Source organism: Rhamphochromis sp. 'chilingali', assembly GCF_963969265.1.
Source record: "Rhamphochromis sp. 'chilingali' genome assembly, chromosome: 21".
Taxonomy (NCBI): domain Eukaryota; kingdom Metazoa; phylum Chordata; class Actinopteri; order Cichliformes; family Cichlidae; genus Rhamphochromis; species Rhamphochromis sp. 'chilingali'.
The window spans coordinates 11,680,221-11,702,907 of NC_137949.1; the positions used below are offsets into that span (position 1 = coordinate 11,680,221).

The window sequence follows — 22,687 nt, forward strand, 5'->3', positions numbered from 1 at the left end:
AATCAGGGGTGGCTCAAGACTTTTGCACACTACCATATTTGAACATTTTTGTTATTAGAAGACATTTAATTTTTTCTTGGAATGAGCCTGTTGAAAGTGCATGAATGCTTTTGTAAGCACCCCACTGTTGGGCCTTTCAGTGGAAAAAACCATTGCCGTATAATTTCCCCTGGGGGACACTGTTCCCCTCCACAGCGGGAGTTCCGAGTGCATGTTGGGGGCAGGGGTCCAGCTCCTTTATTACAATGCATCTGTATTCCACTGCTGACTGAAGCACCATCGGTTATCGGTTGCTTTGCAGAATTTACATTTTTACCTTTAGGCATTTCATCCTTCTGGCTTAGTTGACACAAGTCATGTGATACACTCGTGATTTCCCCAGGCCATCAATCTGTCTCGCTTTCTCTCTCTCTCTGTGTTTCTTGGCAGTTATAAGCCACCAGGTGTCTTATGTGTCCTGTGCCTAGACACTGTACCAACCCCTGGTACTCCCAGGACACAGTGGCATTGTTCTGTGTGGCCCATTGAATGTGACCCTGGTTCAGGGGGAAACAGCTGGTGGATTCTTCAGTACCAACCTACTTGGCATCAAGGCTGGGCTCTTGCCTTGGCGTTAAACTACAGCGTCACAGTTCCCAATCCGTGTAGGGACAGCTTTGAAAATTCATTGAGGGTCGCTGGACTTTTTCCGCCGTGTCAGGTGTGCAGATGTGTTGTTATGCTGCGCAGGTTCCTGGTATTCAAAGCGCATTTCTCCTTTGAGCTTTGAAAAGTCTGAGCAAAGAGGAGAGATCCTTGCCAAGTAGATGTTCAGTAAGTTTCACTTTGATTTGACCTTTGATGGCGTTTCCTCCTTTTAAACACGACAGACGTGCTGCGGAGCCACAGCACGACAACACTGGGCAAACTCTGCCGTTTCGCCGCATGGACAGTGGATATTTTCATTATAGGCCTATCCCTGTGACAAGAACATGGCTTTCTAAGAGGTTATGGGCTGCCCTCACCACAGGAAATGACTCAGTATTGACTGGCGCTGCACTTCCTGTATGCTGATTCTTCTGAACTCCTCTCAGGATGTTTACCTTCTCCTTCTCCCCGTCTACCTCTCCCACCCTCTACCCCGCCCCTTTCCCTGGTCATGTGACTTTATGTCGCACACTCAGCTGCAGTTCACGACCAGCTTGTCAAGGTTTGTTTTGGTCAACACGCTGTGAGCGGTGATAGCTGCTGTTGGGCGTTTTAGACACGCTTGAATAATTCATCTTATAGTAGAAAGCTGCTCAAATCCAGCGGAAACACTTCAACAGCTAAAGCAGACACATCATCGATTCGTCTTAATAGATGACTCAGAAAACTCAAAGTGCACAATGCAGAACACACGGGTTTAAATGCAAGCCACTCGTTTTGAATTAGTCTGTACTGAATTATTCCAAGTATATAGTGTCGATTACTCTGAGGGAGGAAAGGGGCTCTCTTCCTGAGCCACTGGGTTCACAATACTGCACACAAGCGGTGATGTAAGCTGCTGGAACTGACATAATGTGAGTGTGTGCGTGCTTGAAAAAGAATCAAGACAGCTGGCTGATCCATACCTTTTTAAATGCTCTGTATTAGATTTGAGCCACTGCAGAGCATAACCATAAATGTCCACGTACTGGGCATCGCATCTCGGGACATTTAACTTTACCGGTATTCGTTATGCCTACAATTAAACTTGCTTATTTCTTTTTGTTGTATCTCCCTTTCTCTCCAGTTCCCGGAGTGCGGCTTCTTTGGCATGTACGACAAGATCCTGCTATTCCGCCACGACTTAAACGATGAGAACATCCTGCAGAGGCTGACTGCAGCTGAAGACATCCATGAAGGAGACCTCATTGAGGTGGTGCTTTCTGGTATGCAAAGCAGTCTGATGTCATTTCGCACCTCACCGTAAATGTGTTTGTACAGTGTATGCACATTTTCCATCCTCTAATTTAAGAGGTCAAAATAGCATTAAGTGAAATGTTAGTTGGCATATTTGTAAAGGAAAAAAAGACATTCTAGAGCTGCGCTGTTGAAGAGTAGAAAATAAAACTTCCCATTTCAGATTAGTTATCCAGATAGTTTAGCTTACGGCCACATTCAGGTGAGAGCTACATGTGGACTGATTTTAATTAAATGCAGCTGCAGACAAAGAGTGTTACAGTTTGAGCCACTGATGATGACTTTATGCAAACACAGTTTTTTCATGCAAAAGCACAGATATTCGATGATTGGACTTCTGCTCTCAAACATAATTATTTTACTGCACTTCTTCTGTTCGTTGTCTATGCAGAATTAATGTATAATTATTGAGCTTGTGCCTGATTTGCATATTTAGTGATCGTATTTAGCCTTAATACGATGATGCTATCTGTTACTTACATTTTTTTTTTACCTTAAATACTGCTTTTAAGAAAAAATGTGTGTAATTTTACAGCTCATAACTCTAAATACAGAGGCTCATTATCCAAGGCAGATATCTCACATCCATCCAAGCTCCGCAGCGTTATTTCTGTTTATATTCTCGGGATTTTGAAGGGTTTGTAGAGCTTTTATTCAGAGACGGATTCACTGAACATTCTGTTCCTAAAAACATGGTGGAAACTATTTTTCCTGCCTTTTGATATCATTTTTTATTTATGAGCGATAAAATGAGATTTTTTAAATCTTAAATTCAACAAAGGAAACAAAAAATTTTGAGCTTGGCTTCATCCAGTGTTCATATTTCTGTTTTAGGAAAATATCTAAACGTGTCTTGTTTGCAGCTTAGACATCAGCGTATTGAGTGGTTTTAATAGGACGGATGATTGTCTTAGCATACGTGATAAACTGCTTTACTTGTGGTATATGTTGGAAGTTGTGACCCATTTACCTGCAGTGACTCCCCTAATATAAACCCAGCAGCAGACTTGTTCATGTATTTAGAGGATTATACTATAAACCAAATTCTTCTAAATCTGGCAGCGCACTTCCTCCAATTTGCCCAGTTTTTTCAGTCTTTTCTTATATACAAACTGTGATACAGTGCAGTGTGTTTGCTGGCACAGTGTTGCTGCTGTTTTAGACTTCTAGACTTCCAAAACAGGAGAAAAATGAATATAAAACTCCTCCGAGCAGTATAAACCACGTGTTTGCAAAGTCTAAACAATTGTCTGAAAGTAATACGCTTCAAGTATTCGAGTCAGCTTATTTTTTTTAAATTTTGGGCCCAGCCGTCGTTGCCACACCTTCATAAACACGGTCTTTTGTGTCTTGTTCGGGGGTCCCGTTGGGGCTGAGATGCTTGTTGTGAGCGTCCGCTGTGCTCTCCCAAAATAAATATTAGTCTTGAGCAATTTTCTGTCATTAGTGAACGAATACAAGCAGACAGTCCTCTCAAACACTTGCTTTCTGTGTGACGTTTGAGTTTTTTCTTTCCATAATTTTCCACCTTTGCAAAACTACACAGGTGCTCGGTTTTTCTTTGTTATTTCCTGCGATGAATGAGCCGGCTTCCTCTGCGGTGCTGAGACCAACAAATGGCTTAGGATATCTGTTCTGCTCCAATCTGTGCTGCTGCTCCATCTGCCTCCACTGGGAAGCACCTGACACCACCTGTGCCGAGTTCCCCCCTCTCTCCTGGGCTGACAGTATTGTTTGCAGGGATTTAGTCAGGGGATGATTGTATAGTTTCAGGATCTGAGGATACTTCAGGCTGAGGAATGTAGACTAAAGACTGGAGAACTTCCTTCTTTTTGTTTCTGTCTGTGTTTGTCTTGTGCTCTCTTTTGTGTCAGTCTCTGTGGCTCGCAATTCCCTCCCCGCTTTCTCTCGTTCTAATCCCCCCCCTACCTGAACAAATCCGTCTGCAGGTGTTAGCGCCAACAGTGGAGCCAGGCGATTTATAACCTGAGACATACCTGCTGAAAACGGCTGTAGAAGATCTCAGATTTGCTACACATGGACACATGCTTCATCTCACAGTCTGTGAACGCGACCTTCTTTTTGAGAGGCGCTTTGCATGTCGGACGCTTGATCTTTGCGTGTGAAACACAACCTTTTCCCACCGCGCAGTTTCTCTCTCGTCCTCGTCTCCATTCAGTTTTTCCTCGGCGAGCTTGTTTTTGGATTGCGCGGCTGTGGGAGAAGGACGGTCTGAATATCTCCTTCTCTGCAAGAAGCAGGCAGAAGTGGCTTTTTCTTGGCTGCGAGCTCAAAGAAAAAGGCTTGTTTTTCCTGCAGTAAGTGATTGTAGTAGACCTGCGGAGTGTAAACACGCTCTGATGTGCGGGGCGGCCCTATGCAGCGGACGCTGCGCAGGCCATCTCGGCCCATGAGGTTTGAGGTTTGGCCTGACCGAGTGTCCCTTTGTTCTGTTTCTCACTCCTCCTAAATTCCCACCCACTTTCACAAGCCCCTTATTCACCGCCACGGGCCGCGTGAAATTGATATTTTACAACACCTTCTGCTTGTCATAAATATAACTAACTTGTTTTTGTGAGATGGAAACTTTTGACTCCGAATGGAAACTCGGTGCCTCCGAGCGAACAGATAGCACATTCATGCGAGCCCCGCCGCTCGTGAGAAGCGCTCTGAAAAACAACGTGTCGAGTTTATGTTTGGAGTTGTTTGATACTTATTAGCACGATAACCATTACGTAACACTGTGACTGCTAAGAAGTGGCCAGTTGTTTTGCAGACGCGTGTGCAGAAAGCTCATGAAGGCTGCCTTTCATGTGTCTGTGTGAGAAAGCTGCGCGCCTCTCGACATGTGACCTCGCTGAGCTCTTTCTCCTCTTCTTCCCAAACTGCCAACATCACCCCACCAGCCGCTGTAGTTCTCAACAGCCGCCCCGAATTGTCTCAGATCTTTAATATTCCTGCAAATGTCTGTAAATATTTTCCATTCCAGGGATTATGACATCAAAATGTTTGCTTTCCCATTTGACCTGTCCTGCATTCTTTGCTCAAATTAAGAGATCGGATTCGTTTAACCAACTGCCTTTTTGTTTCCTCCCGTCTTTACTCATATCAGATGCTGCTTTTAAGCAAAGGACGTTTCACATTTGTTTTTTTAAGCTGAAAATGCCTTCATCGGCAAACACAACGAAATGGCGTTAGCACATTTGCTGCTTAACCCAAGAGTAAATATTAACCGTCCCCTCGCTGGTCACTGCTGCCACATAAGTGACTGCATAGGAACAGAGGAGGCACAGTCACACACTCAGGGATATTTGGCAGCATGAGCCTTATCTTACTCATCTTCACATCTTTGATGATTCACAGCCGTGATTAGCCAAGTCTTGTTGCGACAAACTCACTGTGTCTCATTTGACACAGAAATGTGGAAAAGATGAAGACAAATAAGAGAGAAACAGAAAGAGAGACATATTCACGGCTCTGCTGATTCGATATTCGGTTCTTAATAACAAACAGGAATAAAATGCATGTCTCTGGTGTCTTATGGGCGTGCCCTATCACTCGATCACGCTCGTGTGGTGCAGATGTGATGCCCTCTACTGCAGCAGTGAGACATAGCATCCGTGTTTATGTGCAGCAAGTGGAGCGTGTAGAGTAGATCTTTCCTGTGCAAGCTCACATGCACCTACTTACTTACATTAAAAAAATGTATTCAAAAATATTTATTCTTCATCTTTAATGATTTTCTTTAGATTAGAAGTTTCTTTGTGAACTTTTCTATTTTCTATCTTTACTCAAACAACCTCTGCTTTTTGTTTCTAGCTCAAGCCACAGTTGAAGATTTCCAGATCCGACCCCATGCCCTTTACGTCCACTCCTACAAGGCCCCCACCTTCTGCGACTACTGTGGCGAGATGCTATGGGGTCTCGTTCGGCAGGGGCTTAAATGTGAAGGTTAGACGCTCGCGCACACAGTGGCACTCACACTTGGATCAATTCTACCAAATTCCCAAGAACTTGGCCTTTATCTGCACCTTCCTTTTTATTGCATCCGCACTCAAACACAGATCCAAAAACACACCACATATCTGACCTTGTAACTGTATCAGGGAGATATAGAGGCAAACAAGAACAATGTGGCGCAGGCACAGTAGCCGTTGAAATGCTTGACATTCAGATCCCAGTGGACTCATGTCGCGCTCGCTTTCCTTACATTTTTTCACATTGTTGAATCATACTTGAAATATGTTCTTGTGTTTTCGTGTCAAGTTCTCCGCTGACAGCGAATTAAGTTTAAAGAGAGAAGATTTATTCACCAGTGAAACATTCCTGGCCATAAATTCTCGTACTAAGCCTGTTTATCAGCAGGACCATCTTGTGGCTGATTTGCAAAATGAGACGTTTCTTCACTGCATTTCTTACGATGATGTCATCTTTCCATGAGTTCGGTAACTAATGTGATCTGTTTTTTTGCTTTATTAAGGATGTGGGCTAAACTACCACAAGCGCTGTGCCTTCAAGATCCCAAATAACTGTAGTGGTGTGAGGAAGAGGCGACTGTCCAATGTTTCACTGCCTGGACCATCTCTCTCTGTCCCCCGACCTTTACCTGCTGAAAATGCAGTGGTTGTCCTGGATGAGGTAAGCTCGGATTGCTGTGAGTGTGACTGGATGAAGGTGCTCGGATAGAGAAAGAGCAGCGTAGAGGAATTTTAGTAGCTGCGAATTCTCTGAACAGAAGGGAAAATGTGAGGATTACTGTTTTATCCATATGTAAAATGAACTCACTGAAGCGTTGTCTTAAATGGAAAAAATGAAGACAAATGAGGGAGAAGCAGGAAGAGAGACATATTCGGAGCAAGTATGTGTGGCAGGCAATCCACATGCAGCTCACAGGCTCTGCCTCCACTGTTAAATGTTTCTAAACTTATCAAATGTGGCTCTTTTCCACGAGTGAACCTCCTGGGCCCTGTTGTAGAATACCACTGATGCAGAAAATTGAATTGTGCTGCACAGAGCTCTGTGGAGAGATCCTCAGCGAGGTCTTACGAAACCGTTTTTGCATAAGCCCACACTGAGATATTCCCCTCTTGTCTTTGTCTCTCCAAAAGGTCACCAGGAAATGTAATTATGTTAATGACATTAAAAGTCCATAGAAGTCCAAGTTTATGTATCTGCTCACTTGTTGGCAAAAAGTGAAGAAAACTCCATTCCTGACAGATTCCAGACTGCTCCATTTATCCACCAAAAAATCACAACTAAACTCTAATGTGTGGCAAGAGTGACAAATCTGATCGTCTGTTTGGACCAATAGAAGCGCAGACACTACTCACTTTTTTCTTTGATGTCTTTTACTCACATGTCATTACTCACTCTCTTTGTCTGTCACTCACATACTCCCTCTGAGGCTCTTCTACCTCTGTTTTTATCTTATTTATTTATCTTTCCTCTTTCGCTTCCTTCCTGCATATGGTTTTTAATTCTTCCGAATACCCCCCGTCTTCCCCTTTTCCCATCCAACCCCAGCAGCAGAGGTCCCATCAGGAGGCAGGGAAGCGCATCCCGTCCTGGAGCGGCCGGCCTATTTGGATGGATAAGATGGAAAAGACACGGGTTAAGGTGCCACACACGTTCGCCATTCACACCTACACTCGTCCTACTATCTGCCAGTACTGCAAGCGTCTGCTCAAAGGTCTCTTCCGCCAGGGCATGCAGTGTAAAGGTAGGCTGACCAATGAAGATTCCGCTACAGAGGACGTGGAACAGCAGCGCTTTACCATAACTATCATAACATTTTGTTTCCTAGACTGCAGATTCAACTGCCATAAGCGCTGTGCTTCAAAGGTACCAAGAGACTGTTTAGGTGAGGTGGACTTCAATGGAGGTAAGTTCTACATCATCTTTCAAACTGACAGTTGTTTATTTCTCATATTTGTAATTCTAATAAAAGTTCTTGTGCAGAGCCAGCGAGCCCTGGGCCGGACTCAGACACTACCATGGATACAATGGAGGTAGACAGTAATTACATGGATTGTGGCAGAGGGATGGATGATCCAGATGAACCATCCACTCCGGATGAGAGGATGTTTGAAATGGACTCGCCGTTGCTGGACAGGGAGAAGGATGAAGAGCCCATCAAGACTATTAGGTATGAACATACTGGTTAATCCAGGCCAGCTGTAGCCCAAAACTGCAGTCGTTTACATTTGATGTTCCATGGAGACTAAGAGGCACCAGTGACACCAGGGACAAGGACGACTGCTTAACTCTTTCCTTCATAAACACGACATCTGGCGACCTCACCTGTACGCTGACCAGTTTTGCCACCTGAGTTCATGTCAGTAAAGTTGTTGTTTGGGAACCATTAGGATAGTTTGTGGGTTTTTTCAAGGGATAGAAATCAGCCTCACTAACTTCTTTGTTCTCTAGGCAGTCCTTACATAGAACAGACACCGCTCAGTTCAGAAAAGAGCTTCAAGGATTATTCCTAGAAGACAAGTCAGACACGGGATCAAAAAGAAGAGCTAGGGTGGATTGGCCAATCAGGTGGCTAATCTATCAGCTGATGTGGGATGAATGTCAGAGTTCATGCAAACTACCCAGTCCTGGTTTCTGATGTCATTTTTGTATTTTTGTTCTACTCTACTGTAATCGAACAATTGAGTAAAAAGGGATCAGAAACAAGAAGAGGAGGGGAAGACATTCAAGGTTGCTACTCTGATCTAAACTGGGGAATTTGGGGTTATTTTTTAACTACTAGGTCTAACGCTCCAACTCCTCTGTTTATTCTCCAGCTGCAGCAGCAGAGTCTGATGTTTCCTAGAGTGTTACGTAAAACATAAAAAAAGCGCTTCACTTCGTATGAGGGATGTCTCAGGAAGTACCTGCTGTGCTCTGAATAGTGTTTCGTTAATGAAATCATAACTCTGAGTTACGGTAATTGTGATAATCATCACTAAATAAAAAAAAACCTCCTTTTATGTTTGCAGCCCCTCCACTAGCACCAACATCCCTCTGATGCGGGTGGTCCAGTCCATCAAACACACCAAGAGGCGGAGCTCCACGGTGGTGAAGGAGGGCTGGATGGTTCATTACACGAGCAGGGACAACCTGGTAAGACTGATAACCCCAAAGCCCAACAGAGGAGCTTAGCCTGAAACGGCTCTGCCCTAAATGTATGCTGGGGAAACTGTTCACATGTGCTGAAATCAGCACACGAGGTATTTTCCTTGTGAAATAAAATTTTGAACTTCCGTAATATTGGTAGGTGGTCCATATTTTGCCACTAGGACTAACTCGGGGTTTCCATTTAACAGCGGAAGAGGCATTACTGGAGGCTGGACAGCAAAAGCCTGAGTCTCTTTCAGAACGACACCGGAGCCAAGTTCTACAAAGTAAGATTAAAACTATTATTTCTGCCGTGTTCTTGGAAAACCACGGCTTCAGCTCGATCTGGTGCGACGAACTATTATTCATAAGAATATCAGAAAAGCTGCAGCGTCCAGTCTGTGCAGAGTTATATCATGAAAATCCCCACAGTGCTTAGACAGAATTCACCCGCTCTACTGTCTTATGATTCAAACGTGTCATTTAGGAAAGATCTGTTTTCATATTCAGGTATAAAGGCTGTCTGTCATGCTTATGAGTGACTCAGCTGAAGGCTGCCGCTTCACAACTGTAAACTACCCTGTGGTCACTTCGTCCCACTGAAATTCCCCCTGTGGTTTTTCACAATGCCGCCTGGTCTCTTCGCTGCTTGAAGTGAAAGGGTCGCAGTCTCGGAGTTTCTGCGTTTCATCATCCTCAGTATCACTAACAGCAGAGATGGGACATTTAAATGGGGTTTTGAAGAAAATGTCAGACTGCGTCTGTCACACAAAAGAGTTTTGATTAGCTCTTATTTTAGGGAAGGGAAAACATTTCTAAAAAGTCACGCTGCGAGCTGTTGAATGCTGGCTTTGATTCTTTTTCTAATCCTCAGTGTTCGCTTTGAGTGAAATGTGAAGATTTAAACGTGTAAATGGAGTTGAGGAGAATATGTGTGACACTTCCCTCTCGGTGGCAGCGCCGTAGTCAGTCATTACGCCGCCACAGGGGCTTAATAGCACAGTAATTACACAGTGAGGCCTGGGGGAGGGAAGTACAGGCTGCAAGGTAAAGACTTCCACATGTGTGTCGTGTGTGCTGTGTAGGATGGAGTGTGTAATTATCTTATTGTTCTTCTCGCTTTGTGCGTTTTGAGACTTTAACACCTCTTCGAATTGTGGTCAGAGGTATGTTGCAACAGGGCGCTGAGTAGGACGCGGCAGAGTTTCCACTTCGGTTGAGCGAGTCTCAAACAGGTGGTCTCGCTCACAGCTCTGCTTATTGTCCTGCCTGCCTTCTTTTTGTTTTTTCTCCGTCCGCATTTGTTGTGAAGCAAGTTTTGGAAAAACTGTATTCCTTCCCCCTTCTCTCCCAATTATTCTGTCACACCCTGCGTCCCCGGCCACTAAATCCTCGGAAAGGAAACCTCAGCGGGGACCGACTCCTCGGGTGTGTTTACAGGGCAGCTTTATGTGGTTCTTTATTATCAACTTGGCACTCAGCTATGTTTAAAAGCTTCAGGAGGCTAATTGAAGGCTTGCTGTAAATCTCCTTTTTATGCTCCAAAGTTTGGTCTTTGCCTCTTGCTTCAGAGCAGAGGATTTTTATCTGGGACAGATAACATGAAATTATTTCCTGTAGTATTTTGGGGGGAGGGGGTCTTCTACCGAAACCACTGCTTCTCCATGAGCTCCGCTGGTATCCGGAAAGCCGTCTGCCTCGAGCTCTTTCCTTTCATTCCTCCCCAGTTTCTAGCCTGCTGCTCATCAGTGTGTGGCCGCCGTCCTCCCCACTCCCCTTTTCTTTATACCTCCAATCTGATTAGTGGTGGTCGCGTGGTGGCTCGCTCGCCAGGCATGGCAGCCATTTTCACCATTTGGAAGCCATAACAGCTCCTCGTTTGAAGATGAGACCCCTGTACTTGTGGCTTTCTCTGAAGAAGCTTTCATGGGGTGAGGGGGCTTCTCCCTGTCACAGTATCACACACGCCCACTCACAAACGACCCCGTGGAGGAACGGTAGTTGCTTGGTCTTTTGTCTTGGTGGCTAGTGGTAGCGCCAGCGCCTCGTGCTCAGATGGGGCCTCTTGCTGGCCCTGCCTTGTAATCAGGGAACCGCTTGAGCCGCCGCAGAGCGCGCTCACGTGACCAGGCCCTGCTAACCACAAGCACTTCATCTGATACTGTGTGGTGAGCCACGCAGAGCAGACGGCGTGCGCCTCTTTGAGCCCCCATTGGTTGGAAATTGTCTGTATTTGTAATTTCGGCCCTCCCTCCCACCTTTGATTTGACAGTGAGTTAGACGGGCGAGGGGGGGGCTTTTAAAGTGTAGTGCGGCTCCACTTTCTGTTTGTGCTCACAAGTCAAGCGAAGAGGAAGGCAGAAAGTTAGAGCGGGGACGACTGAGTGCGGCGTGTGTGTGAGTGTTACTTCCTCTGTCTTTACCTTTTGTGTATCATTGCTTAATTGTGGATTTGCTCATTTAGTAGCATGATATGTTTTTGATTGAAGAAAGTATTTTTTCATATTCTTCTAGTTTACAGCCAGCATCGGCTATAAGAGATTTTTATTTCTCCACCACTCCATCCCAGCACTTTATATGTGCAGCACTGTGTGGAGGGGGAGTGTATCTGTTTGTTTTGGTTCCTTCAGAAGTTCATGTGCTCTTGGACTTGCATAAATTGTTTACTGGCTGAAACATTAAGAAAGACAGAAAAGAAGACTCTGATTCTTGCTTGAGCTTTCATTGAGAAATGCAGATTGTGCTCTTTTATGTTTCGTCTGCTTTTCTTATCAGTTCTCCTTCACTGCTTCCACAGGAAATCCCTCTGTCTGAGATCCTCCAGGTAGAGCAGTGCAGAGACTACAGCAATCTGGCTCAGGGCAGCAACCCTCACTGCTTTGAGATCATCACAGCCACCATGGTCTACTATGTAGGGGAGAACAACGGCAGTCACTACCACAGCCCTGCTCTGGCCGCCTCTGGAGTCGGCATGGAGGTGGCTCAAGGCTGGGAGAAGGCCATCAGACAGGCCCTGATGCCCGTCACACCTCAGCCCAGTGTAGCCAGCGCTGCCGGCCAAGGCAAAGATCACAGTAAGTAGAATTTATCAGAACTTTCTTGTGCTAAAAATGCTGCTGATATGTCTCCGGATGAAAAACTTGTTTGTTTTTTTTATCTTGTGTTTGTAGGAATGAAATCAGCTTGCATGTGTCTTTGGTTAGCGCATGAAGCAGGCTTGTTACCTGTCGCGGCCGTGACAAACGAGAACTGTTTGCTCATATAGAAAGAAAAAGGCTCTCTGTGCCCCGTCGTAGGCGATTTTTAAACTACTTTGATGACCTTAAAGTTGATGTCCTCGGTTAACTTTTGCTAGCCTGGGAAAGCCCTGACTCAGGGTCTGTAGGCCAAAGGAAGTGGGGCTGTGAAGTCACTGTTTGGGGATGACAGTAGTGTAAGTAGTGAAGTGACATAACTGTATGGAAACTGAGCTTTTGATGGTCAGGGCAGCGATAATATCTCCCAGTCGCCGAAAAAAGAGAGAGAAATGAGAAATGTGCACAGTTTGAGGTTAACTGATAACGAGCGTGACATGAGAAAACCTGAGAAAAGACGCTAGAAGCCAACCTGATAAGATAACTCAAACTCACTACATAGATGTGAATTCATTTACTAATGAACTAAGCCGCACTTTACTATCAGTAGATGAAACGTTTAATCTGCAGATGACAGCGTGATGTACTGTATGTGTTTGTCTCTGTTAATTGAAAAATCAAAGCATTGTCTAAGAGTGAAATTCCATCTTTGTGTCGAGCATTACCTCACAGAAAGTTTTCTGCTGGCTTTTATCTCCGGCTTTCTGTCCAATGCCTAGTATGCAGAATTAGTTTCTGCGGCTGTCTGAATCCCCAGTTTTGAAATGCATTGCATACTTTCAGCATTCAGTCACAGATAGCTTTCCAGATCAATTTTATAGCCAATTCATTGTGTAATAAAATGCTTCATTATGTGGGGCTGTGAGTTATTGCGTGCAGCTGTGATAAGATTGCAGGTTTTAGAAAAGTAGAAATACTGGTATCTGAGCAAGCTCTGATTACAGTTGCTTAAGAATTTAGTGTCTGCTTTGTGCATTGGCAGAGTGATGTTGTGTTACTTGTTGAATGTGGAAATATCATGTGTTTCCCTCTGCAGAAGAGCTGTCTATTAGCATATCTGTGTCCAACTGCCAGGTCCAGGAGAATGTGGTAAGTGGAGCTTCTTTTTTCTCTTAGATGCTGTTGCACAATTTCCCAGCACAGCTCGCAAATTTATGCATTCATATGCTATTAAAATAGTTGCTGTGGTTAGATCAGAAACGGTATCCTAGTGCGCCTGTCGCCGAAACATCCAGTGGAAGCTTTTACGCTGTAGAAATGGGGAAGCTGCAGACTCATTTTTTGGTCATGGAGTTTTCGTCTCAGTTCCACTTCTGCATTTAGTGAAAGTTGCCTATTTGGCAATACCTGAAAAACATTTTGGAAGGGCAGCAGTTCTGCCAAAACCAAAGATGATGTAACTGTTGCAGCATGGAAAGTTCACTTGAATGTTTCCACAAGCAGAGGAAAATTAACGGTGTAAATTACGCCCGTGTAGGATATTGCCTCGGTGTACCAAATATTCTCCGATGAAGTGCTGGGATCGGGCCAGTTTGGCATTGTGTATGGAGGTATGTTTGTGCTTTAGTTAAAAGGAACATTTTATATTCAGTGTCTGTGCTGTGAATTGATGTTTTTTTCTGTTTGGCAAACACAGGCAAACACAGAAAGAGCGGCAGAGATGTGGCCATCAAGGTTATTGACAAGATGAGATTTCCTACCAAGCAGGAGAGTCAGCTGCGGAATGAGGTCGCCATATTACAGGTAATCACTGATAACAGTTAAGAGAAAATCCCGCTCATTACATTTGTCACTGGTTTACATTTACTCTTAGCGTATTCCTCGTTTGAAGCCTTTGATCTGTTTCTCTGTAGAATCTGCATCACCCGGGTATCGTTAACTTGGAGTGCATGTTTGAGACGCCTGAGCGGGTGTTTGTCGTCATGGAGAAGCTGCACGGCGACATGCTGGAGATGATCCTGTCGAGCGAGAAGAGCAAACTGCCTGAACGAATCACCAAGTTCCTCGTGACGCAGGTCTGCACCGCTGAAACACAGCTCTCTGCCCTTTCACGCAGCCTTCTTCACCCCTCAGTTCTCAAATCAAGATTCTGTCCTAACACTGAAATAGTCAGATAATGACAGTCACTGAGAATCGAGCAGCTTTGCTGCATGTTTCATCCTCTTAGTCCTCTTAGTGCTGTGTCTTCCTTCCCTTCTCTCTCTGTGCCCTATTTTGGGGGTGTAATGGGTCTGTGCTCCAGCTCTGGGGCCTGTTTATTCTTGTGGTGAGCTGATTGGAGGGAATTGTTTACGGGATTTGGTCTGTATGGCATCACGGCCTCCTCCCTGGCTGTGGATTACAGCCTTCAGTATACTGGTGGCTCTGTGGCCTGATTAGAGGAGCAGCAGGCTCCGTGGATCTCGGGTACCAAACGGGAGCGGGGCCATTAACAACAACCCCATTAGCTGCGGCAGGCTCGGCTCAGATGTGGCCAGGAGGGCCTCTGCTAAAGCCAGGGTCAGGATCGGCGAGCCAGGCCCTCTGTGGTCTTGGGGCAGGGCCATGGGCAGGCATGCATGCAGCGCTCACTTACAATAGGCCTTGTGAATATAGATGAGATGATGAGATGAGATCATGTGTCCCTTATATGGCAGTGCTGGTAAAGATGCAAGTATTTAAGGGCATTAGTATGTTTATATTGCTACTATTTTTCCACATGGCAGCACCATAGAGTCTCCTCCATACATTACACAAACAGCACTCTGTTCATAGCGTACGGTTTACAGACTTTACAGTGTTTTGATCTTTTTAGCTGAATCTGTGCTTATGGGACTTGTGTGTTTGCAACAGATCCTTGTGGCCTTGAGACATCTGCACTTCAAAAACATTGTTCACTGTGACTTGAAGCCTGAGAATGTACTGCTGGCCTCTGCAGAGCCTTTCCCTCAGGTGAGAGCATATATATTTATGTGTTTTGCATGTGTGGAGCTGTGTGTCCGCAAGCGTGTGTACGTTAACACGCCGCTTTTCTTCTCCAGGTGAAGCTGTGTGATTTTGGCTTTGCCCGTATCATTGGGGAGAAGTCCTTCCGGCGGTCGGTGGTAGGAACTCCGGCTTACCTCGCTCCAGAAGTGCTGCGCAGCAAAGGCTACAACCGCTCCTTAGACATGTGGTCAGTGGGAGTGATCGTGTACGTCAGCTTGAGCGGCACGTTCCCGTTTAACGAGGACGAGGACATTAATGATCAGATCCAGAATGCGGCCTTCATGTACCCTCCTACGCCCTGGAAGGACATCTCTGCAGAGGGTATGAAGACAAAGAGCTACTTGTTTGTTTGCTTTCAGAAATGTTTGATCTAATCTGACCTTCTCGTCTGTGAGCCGTTGGCGGCCTGCTGCACCTGTAACTTAAATGATATTCACACATGTAGCTCCTCCCCACCCACACGTCTGGGTCATCTGAACTTTATGTCAGCTTTTTTATGTCTGTGGTTGAAATGAATCACTTTCAAATCTCCCCAACTGCCCAAGTTGCACCTCCTCCCACTCACTGTATATAGTATATTATGCGGTAAAAACACTGAATATATATATATATATTGATAGATATATCTTTTTGCAGGTCTTGTTCCCTTTAACTCAAAACCACCTCTGACTTATCTTGTTCACTTACACTTCTTGTACTCTTAATTCCTCCGCAGCCACAGATCTGATCAACAATCTCCTCCAAGTCAAAATGAGAAAGAGGTACAGCGTGGACAAGTGTCTCAGCCATCCCTGGTTACAGGTATGACTCATTTGCTTTTTCCTCTCTTTAAATTGCAATTCGAGCTAATTCTCGGAGTCATAATTCTGTCAAGTCATCAATTCCCTTCATTGAAAATAATCTACAGATGAGTTGTGTGAACATTAATAGTCAGAGCATGGAAAACATGAATAGAGTTAAAGGTTCCGCCCACTTGTGGTTATGTCACCATTAAACTTCCTGGTGGTGAACTAGAAGTCAAACAACCACAACAGCGCTGTCCCTGCACATCAGTACACTGTGTCAATAACAGCGTTTGGCTTACGTGGCCAAGACCTGGACCGGGAAGCCCGAAAAGTAAAGGGAGTGAAAACTGTGTATAAATGCTGTGAGCTGAATGCAGATTTACCTCTGAATCAGTTTATGTGAAGCCGCTTCTCCACAATGAGCCAGATTTACTGACAGTTTCATGTCTGTTTTGGTCAGGACTACCAGACGTGGTTGGACCTGAGGGAGTTTGAGACGCGGCGAGGCGAGCGCTATATCACTCACGAGAGCGACGACGCACGCTGGGAGGAGTACGCGGACGAGCACAGTCTTGTTTACCCTAAACATTTTATCATGGCTCCCAACCTGGACGACATGGAAGAGGACCCCTAGTGGAGTGGGAGACTTGCTACACCACATGTATCTCACAGAGTTTTCATGAAGCTTTGAAAGTGGCAGGTTTTCCCTCCAGAACTCTCGAAACAGAGATAAGCCAGTCGGGTGGAGAGGCTGGAAAAGTGGGAAAACCCAGCAGAGGTTGTAGTGTGAAGCACCGCTACAAGCAGGCGGAGATGCGTGTCACAGAAACGCATTAAGACACTGTCACAGGAGGCGAGTGCTCCCTCTTCCTTGGTGTATAATAATACGAAAACATTCCATGAATTTGTTCAATCTTGGTTCATTTTTTAAGGACTAGCAGAACAATGTTTATGAACACGCACAGTTCTGGATGAAGGCCGTGCTCGTGATGTAAGAGAGGAGTCGCGTGAAGCGCTTACGCCGGGATTAAAGGGCACTTTTCGCAAGGGATTTACAGCCTGAGAATTAAACACACGAGTTTGTTCTCATTTCTAAACTGTTTGTGAGACTGTCCTGTGGCATGAAACTGGAACTATCACACAGATTTGTCTGGGTTTTTTAATGTATTTTAGTAATTGTGGTAGGTTTTTGCACTATATTACCAATTTCCATAGCAACTGAATAGAAAACACTATTCACTGCTACAGAACGCAAACTGTTTTTACATTTCCCGTCAATATTCAAAGTTAGAAACGGTGTCACGCAGTATTAGCTCCTTTGTCTCAGATCCCAGCAGGTGTTTTTAACCTACGTGTGTTCAGAGTGTGATCTGTTCATGGCAGCTAGTAGTGTGCAAGTTTTATCGGCTTGCTCTCGGAGAGAGAAACCAACAAACCCTGACCAAATATGTTACATTTCATTTCGCTGTTTCCTTTCAACTGTTTTCCTTTTTTGACTTTGTGAATCTTTTGTGAAGGCCGTAACCCTGAAGTGTAGTTGAATGCAATACAACAAGGAACGGACTCTTTGGTTCGGCATCACATTTTTGTACTTTCACTGTTTTCTTGAATGTGACCGTTGAAGCGCTCCAGTGCTGGGACGTGTTCTTTGATGTTCTCTGGGGTTGCGGTCGAATAGTCAAAAAGTCATGTCCTATGTTCTTGTTTCTCTAAGAAAACATCACAAGGTGAAGGAAAGGTGTGCACGAGAATTCACAGAGAACCTGGTGTGTCCACACTAGGCTGTTTAGCACTCGATGATGAATAATGTTGATTAAGATCAAGTTCACCCTTTGCTTTCATGCTGGCTGTATAAACATAGAAAATCTTTCCATCCATCCGCCCACTGGCTGCTCCTGTTCTGAGTTTGGGTTGTGGGGGGCAGTCTAAGGAGAGCCCAGACCTCTCTGTCACCAGCAAGCTCCTGTAAGGGCTGAGACATGCCAAAGCCAGCGGAGAGATACATTTCCCCCAGTGTGCCCAAAACACCTCTTCTAGTAGGCACTAAGAAAACATCTTAGTTAGAAGCACAAACCACCCCAACTAGCTCCTGAATGACCAAACTCCTCACCCATCTCAGGGAGAGTACAGCCTCCCTTTGGAGGAAGCTCATTTCTGCCATCTGCGATCTCATTCTTACCCAGCTCGTGGCCATGGGTGAGCGTAGGAAACGTAATCACAGCTTCACTTTTACACTCAGATTTCTGTTCGTTACAGCAGATTGGTACAGCGTCCTCATCATTGCTGCTACCACGTCAGTCTGCCGTTTCAGCAACCAGAGATCGACCCTGTGGCGCCTCCTTCGGGCGGTAGGCTCACAGGGCGGCGAGTACACGGCCAGACCCCATGGGCTCAGGCCTGAGCTCTTGTCCCATGATGTTTGTTTCATAGGGGTAAATGTAAATCTGTGCTCTTACCAAGAACCTATTTGCCTTGGGAGACCCTACCAGTGCCAAATGCCCCTGACAACACAGCTCCTGAAATCACATTTGATGAATAATATTTTTAAAAAATCGCAGTTAAACATCGCAGTGAAAAACACGTTTGTCACGTTGAGAACGGTTACTCGTCCTGTTCTCCTTTTTATTTGTTCTTCAAACTAAACAGATGTTCCAGTTTACCTGAGCTGTCTTCAGCTGTGAAAGCATTAACGCTCAGTCTGATGATACACAGTTAATAATTTTAGTCTATTCTTTATTTTCAACAAACGCTTCAAACTCACGTTAAAAAGTGCTTTACCTCTCAGCTTTAGCTTTAATATATTCTTAAAGATTCAAAACATAAACATATTAGGATGTTATGGCATAAGATGATTTTTGATCTAATGATGCAACGCTTTGAATTATGGGAAGCCGCCGTGTCCCCACATTTCTTAAATGAAGGTCAGCGTGTGTCCTAAACGTCACCTTTCCTCAGCAGAGAATTCAACCAACACTTATCACACCCTCCTTGAAAAAACGACTATTCGACCTCAACCCAGCTATCTGAAATGTTTCATCACCAACGTGGGCGAAACTGGCTTTTAAACAGAACAAAATATCAGGAGTTCCACGTTCATTATGTTGTCCAATCATTTCACACGGGAGCGAGTTTATATTTGCTCCGTCGGTGTGTTTGGGAGTATGTTCCAGTTTCCTTTCTCTGTCTTTGTTGCCGCTGGATTGGCAGGTGTCAGTGTTTTGTATATTTCAGTACATACCAATGAAATAAAAAAAACCTAAATGAAACATTTGGTAAATTTCTGAAATCCTCTCTGTTCACACTGCTTTCTTTAGCGGTGTATTATGTTATATACCTGCTGTCTGGAGATCACGGCTCCAGGTGCAATAAAAGATAAAGACGGGCTTTGGATGTGTGCGCAGAGGCAGCAGTGGCTCGTAGTTTTCTGTGTGATTCATCAAGATGTGCGCGTGCGTCGTGCTTTCACATGTCGGATCCCGTTCACAGCAGCTGGATGTGATTGTTGCACCACACCGAGCAGTTTACTGAGCCAGCCACTCGCCACAAGAGAGTAATGACATAGTTAAAGAGGGCGGTAGTGAGGAAGGGGGTTGTGGAAAACTCTGAAAACACTCGGGATGAAAGCTATCACAGATCCCTTCGAGTATCAGCTCCAGTGTAATGGATGGGCCTATTGTAAGGTAGGCCCACAATAAACTGCTACAGGGAACAGACAGCTGTCAATAATTTAGAAAAGTGTTTGAAGTTTCCTTCACTGGATATAGACTGTGAAGTAATCACAACTATCCCTGCTGCAGCTCTTTTTTCCTCTCTCTCTAAGGATACATGATACTGCTCACCTCTATCTATTAGCATGAATGCTTTCAAGATGTGCACTTCCTTTGCAGTCCTTATGACCCCGTTAACCTCTGAGGGGGGGACACGGAGGCTCTGATACGCTGAACAGGCCCGAATACAACAGGACCGTTTAAATCTATTCTCTTTCAAAACGCATACCGTACCTCATAATAAAGTGTAGCTCGTCTTCGTTAAATTAGAGGATACAGCGTAAGAAGAATCAGGCAAAAAACAGGCAATGTCTCCCTCGTCTGGTTGCCCAGAGGTGTAAAGGTTTCAGTCATTCATGCGTTCCTTTAACCTGTCGTGGCCCCATGCAGCACCAGCAAACCTTTGCTCTTATCTAAACACATTTTACTTTTTCAACCCTAACATTTAACCGTGTTACTCCTTTTTCTGAGCTCAACTTCATTATTTTGTAGAAGCCATTCATGGCCCTGTGTGTAGCTTACAGAGGTGTAATAAGGAAAGTACATTAAACTTTTTACAGAAGCTGGATTTTTTTGAAAGTTTTACACTGTGCTTTTGAATTTTTGTTGGAAAAATCAAACCAGAAACAAATCATTTACTCAAGAGCGACGTGCCTATAAAGTGTCTTTAAACACTTGCTGTCATATTTATTGTGAAACTGTAAGATGATTTTAGCATCAGTTGCACAGTTCTGATGGGTTTTCTCCAGGACACAGAAGTTACGTGGATGACGTTACTGAGTATAGAGTGCTAATCATACAGGGCGGTGTTATGAGACGTTATCAGAATGGAAGAACAAGACTGTTAGATAGTCTTAAGCAGTGTCAGTATTTTTACTTTGTCTGTATCCAAAGAGAAAACTGTTCTCTTTGCTGCCAGGAGGTGTCACTCTCTGTTGGTTTATCCACTCAAATTTGAAAGGAAGGCTGGTTGTGGCTATTACTGAAAACAGATGATCCTGGAACCAGCAGATTATTATTTCTTTACAAATGAGAGAAATATATAATCAATGTATTACAGTCTATAACATTAAGAATTTGCCTTTGCATATACTGAAAACTACAGTGTTATCAGTCACATATCACAGCTGAATAGAAGCTTCTTTTGGAGACTATGACACACATCTGAAAGGCTGATATAAAATTTACACATGAAGACCGAGCTACAAGATCCCTCACAGAAATAACATCTGCTGAAGGATCAGAGACAGCGATCTGTCTTTGTTGCCTTGATCCTAGCGTCTGTGTGTATTTGTTGAGCAGCTTTGCCTGGTAGCTTCTCGGCAGGTCTCTCGTCACCTCGAGGGGAGGTCCGCGTGTCACGCACCCTCGCAACCCCCATCCACGGCCGCTTCTTCTCGCTTCTGCTCCGTGTCATCCGTTCCTCCGCTTCTCCTCTCCGCTCCATGCTGGGTATCCATGAGCTTCAGACCAAACAAGCAAACAAACAGAACAACAGAAAAACCCATCACCCGGATGAGGTCGGGCTGGGCTTGGGGGGAGAGATGGGGATGGCTCTTGTTTGCTCTTTGGGCCAGTTCTATTTCACTGTGATGGCAGAAAAGGCCTCCCAGGACACTACTACCCACACTTGTGTTTGACTTCCAACGGGGATCAAGGTGGTCTTAACTCTGCACTGACACATCATCTTCTGATCCAATACACAGCTGGCTGCAGCCACAGGCCTGTAGCCTTTACCTAGGCTGGTCCTGTACTCGTTAGCTGTGGTCTTGGCCTTTATCTGAGGGACTTGTTGGTGTGGCATTTCGTCCTCACACAGCTGTTTTTCAGCCATGGCCAGCAAATAATGAACTTTAAGTAAATGTTGACTGTGATAAATAATCTAAAACACAAATGCCAAAGAAATGATCAAGATAGGTGTTTAATATTAAACTGATTAAAGTGAAATCTTTTCCTGTTTCTGCATTATGTTCTTTGTCGTATTATCAGTCAAGTGCACTCTGCCTGGAAGAGGCTGTAACCCACACGTTAGCCACGCTGCTCCGGTTTTCTTCCCGTGTCCTCTGTAAAGGGCATCACTCCCAAAAAGCACTCTTCCCTCTTCTTTTCACATTAAGACCCAGGTGGTAAATGAATGCCTCCGCAGAGAGCTTTTTACCTTGAGGCCGGTGTGTATTGGAGACACGGGTGGGGAGTGCTTCACAAGATCAACTGCATGTTTACCGTTTGACTAATAATTGAAATTTACCGAAAGGTTGTATAATACGTTAATTAAATGCTTTGGCATCACTTTAGACTGTATATTGGAGAAAAAAAAGGAGGTGAAAGCCGTGTGTGTGGTGGCTTGTAAGGACATCCAGTCATCCTTTTGTTGTAAAAGCTGTGGAGAGGAAATGAAAGCCGGGAATGGTTTCCTCGTCTGGGAAAATGCAGATGAGCTATGTAGGTATGTTTGATTTGCTGACTCCAGCTGTGCCTGGAGAATTCCCCTGACCCATCCTAAGATCTGGTTGTTGTGTGAGGCAAAATGTAGGCTGCCCCTGTTGCAAAGCAGGCAGGCGCAATACGCAACCCCCCTGAAAGGAACGGTCATTGAACTCTCAGGCAAGTGGCAATATTTGCTCACCTGAAATACTCACATCATAGCAATTGGGGTAGGGGTGGGCTCAGGGGCTGGGCAGGGCCTCCTCGAAGCAGCTGTGGCCAGACCGGGAAGTTTTGTGGCTGGAGAGGGGAAGGGGCTTTCTTGTTGGGGGGTTGTTCAGATGTGGCCGCCTTATTATGTCCTTAAGGAGGCAGGCACCATATTTGTTCGAAGCTGCAGGAGGCTGATGAGGTGCTAATCTGTTGAGTGGCTGTGTCATTGGGGCCCTGTTCCCAATGGCCTGTTAGCTGTCAGAGCCTGTAAAAAAGGCAAAATTTATTGGCCCCAGGCCAGGGCTCAGCCATCGGTGTCCACGGGTAAGCAAACACAGATTGGACACTTATGCTGTTGCTCTGGTAGAGC

General features: G+C 44.9%; 1 protein-coding gene across 2 annotated transcripts in view; it reads left to right on the top strand.

Moving 5' to 3' along the window:
• Positions 1-19,163, top strand: part of prkd3 (protein kinase D3) — a 36,163-nt gene extending 17,000 nt beyond the window's left edge. The window contains exons 3-19 of one of the 2 annotated variants that reach the window (XM_080870673.1): positions 1,754-1,892; positions 5,743-5,874; positions 6,404-6,561; positions 7,447-7,642; positions 7,727-7,804; positions 7,882-8,068; positions 8,910-9,033; positions 9,237-9,314; positions 11,825-12,101; positions 13,198-13,250; positions 13,639-13,711; positions 13,798-13,904; positions 14,015-14,176; positions 14,994-15,092; positions 15,182-15,449; positions 15,844-15,929; positions 16,374-19,163. In XM_080870673.1, the coding sequence (XP_080726799.1) occupies positions 1,754-1,892; positions 5,743-5,874; positions 6,404-6,561; positions 7,447-7,642; positions 7,727-7,804; positions 7,882-8,068; positions 8,910-9,033; positions 9,237-9,314; positions 11,825-12,101; positions 13,198-13,250; positions 13,639-13,711; positions 13,798-13,904; positions 14,015-14,176; positions 14,994-15,092; positions 15,182-15,449; positions 15,844-15,929; positions 16,374-16,547 (2,391 nt within the window). In that variant the 3' untranslated portion in view covers positions 16,548-19,163. The remainder of the gene's footprint in view (positions 1-1,753; positions 1,893-5,742; positions 5,875-6,403; positions 6,562-7,446; positions 7,643-7,726; positions 7,805-7,881; positions 8,069-8,909; positions 9,034-9,236; positions 9,315-11,824; positions 12,102-13,197; positions 13,251-13,638; positions 13,712-13,797; positions 13,905-14,014; positions 14,177-14,993; positions 15,093-15,181; positions 15,450-15,843; positions 15,930-16,373) is intronic. The other variant, XM_080870674.1, reaches the window with a different exon arrangement.
• Positions 19,164-22,687: the final 3,524 nt, after the last annotated feature.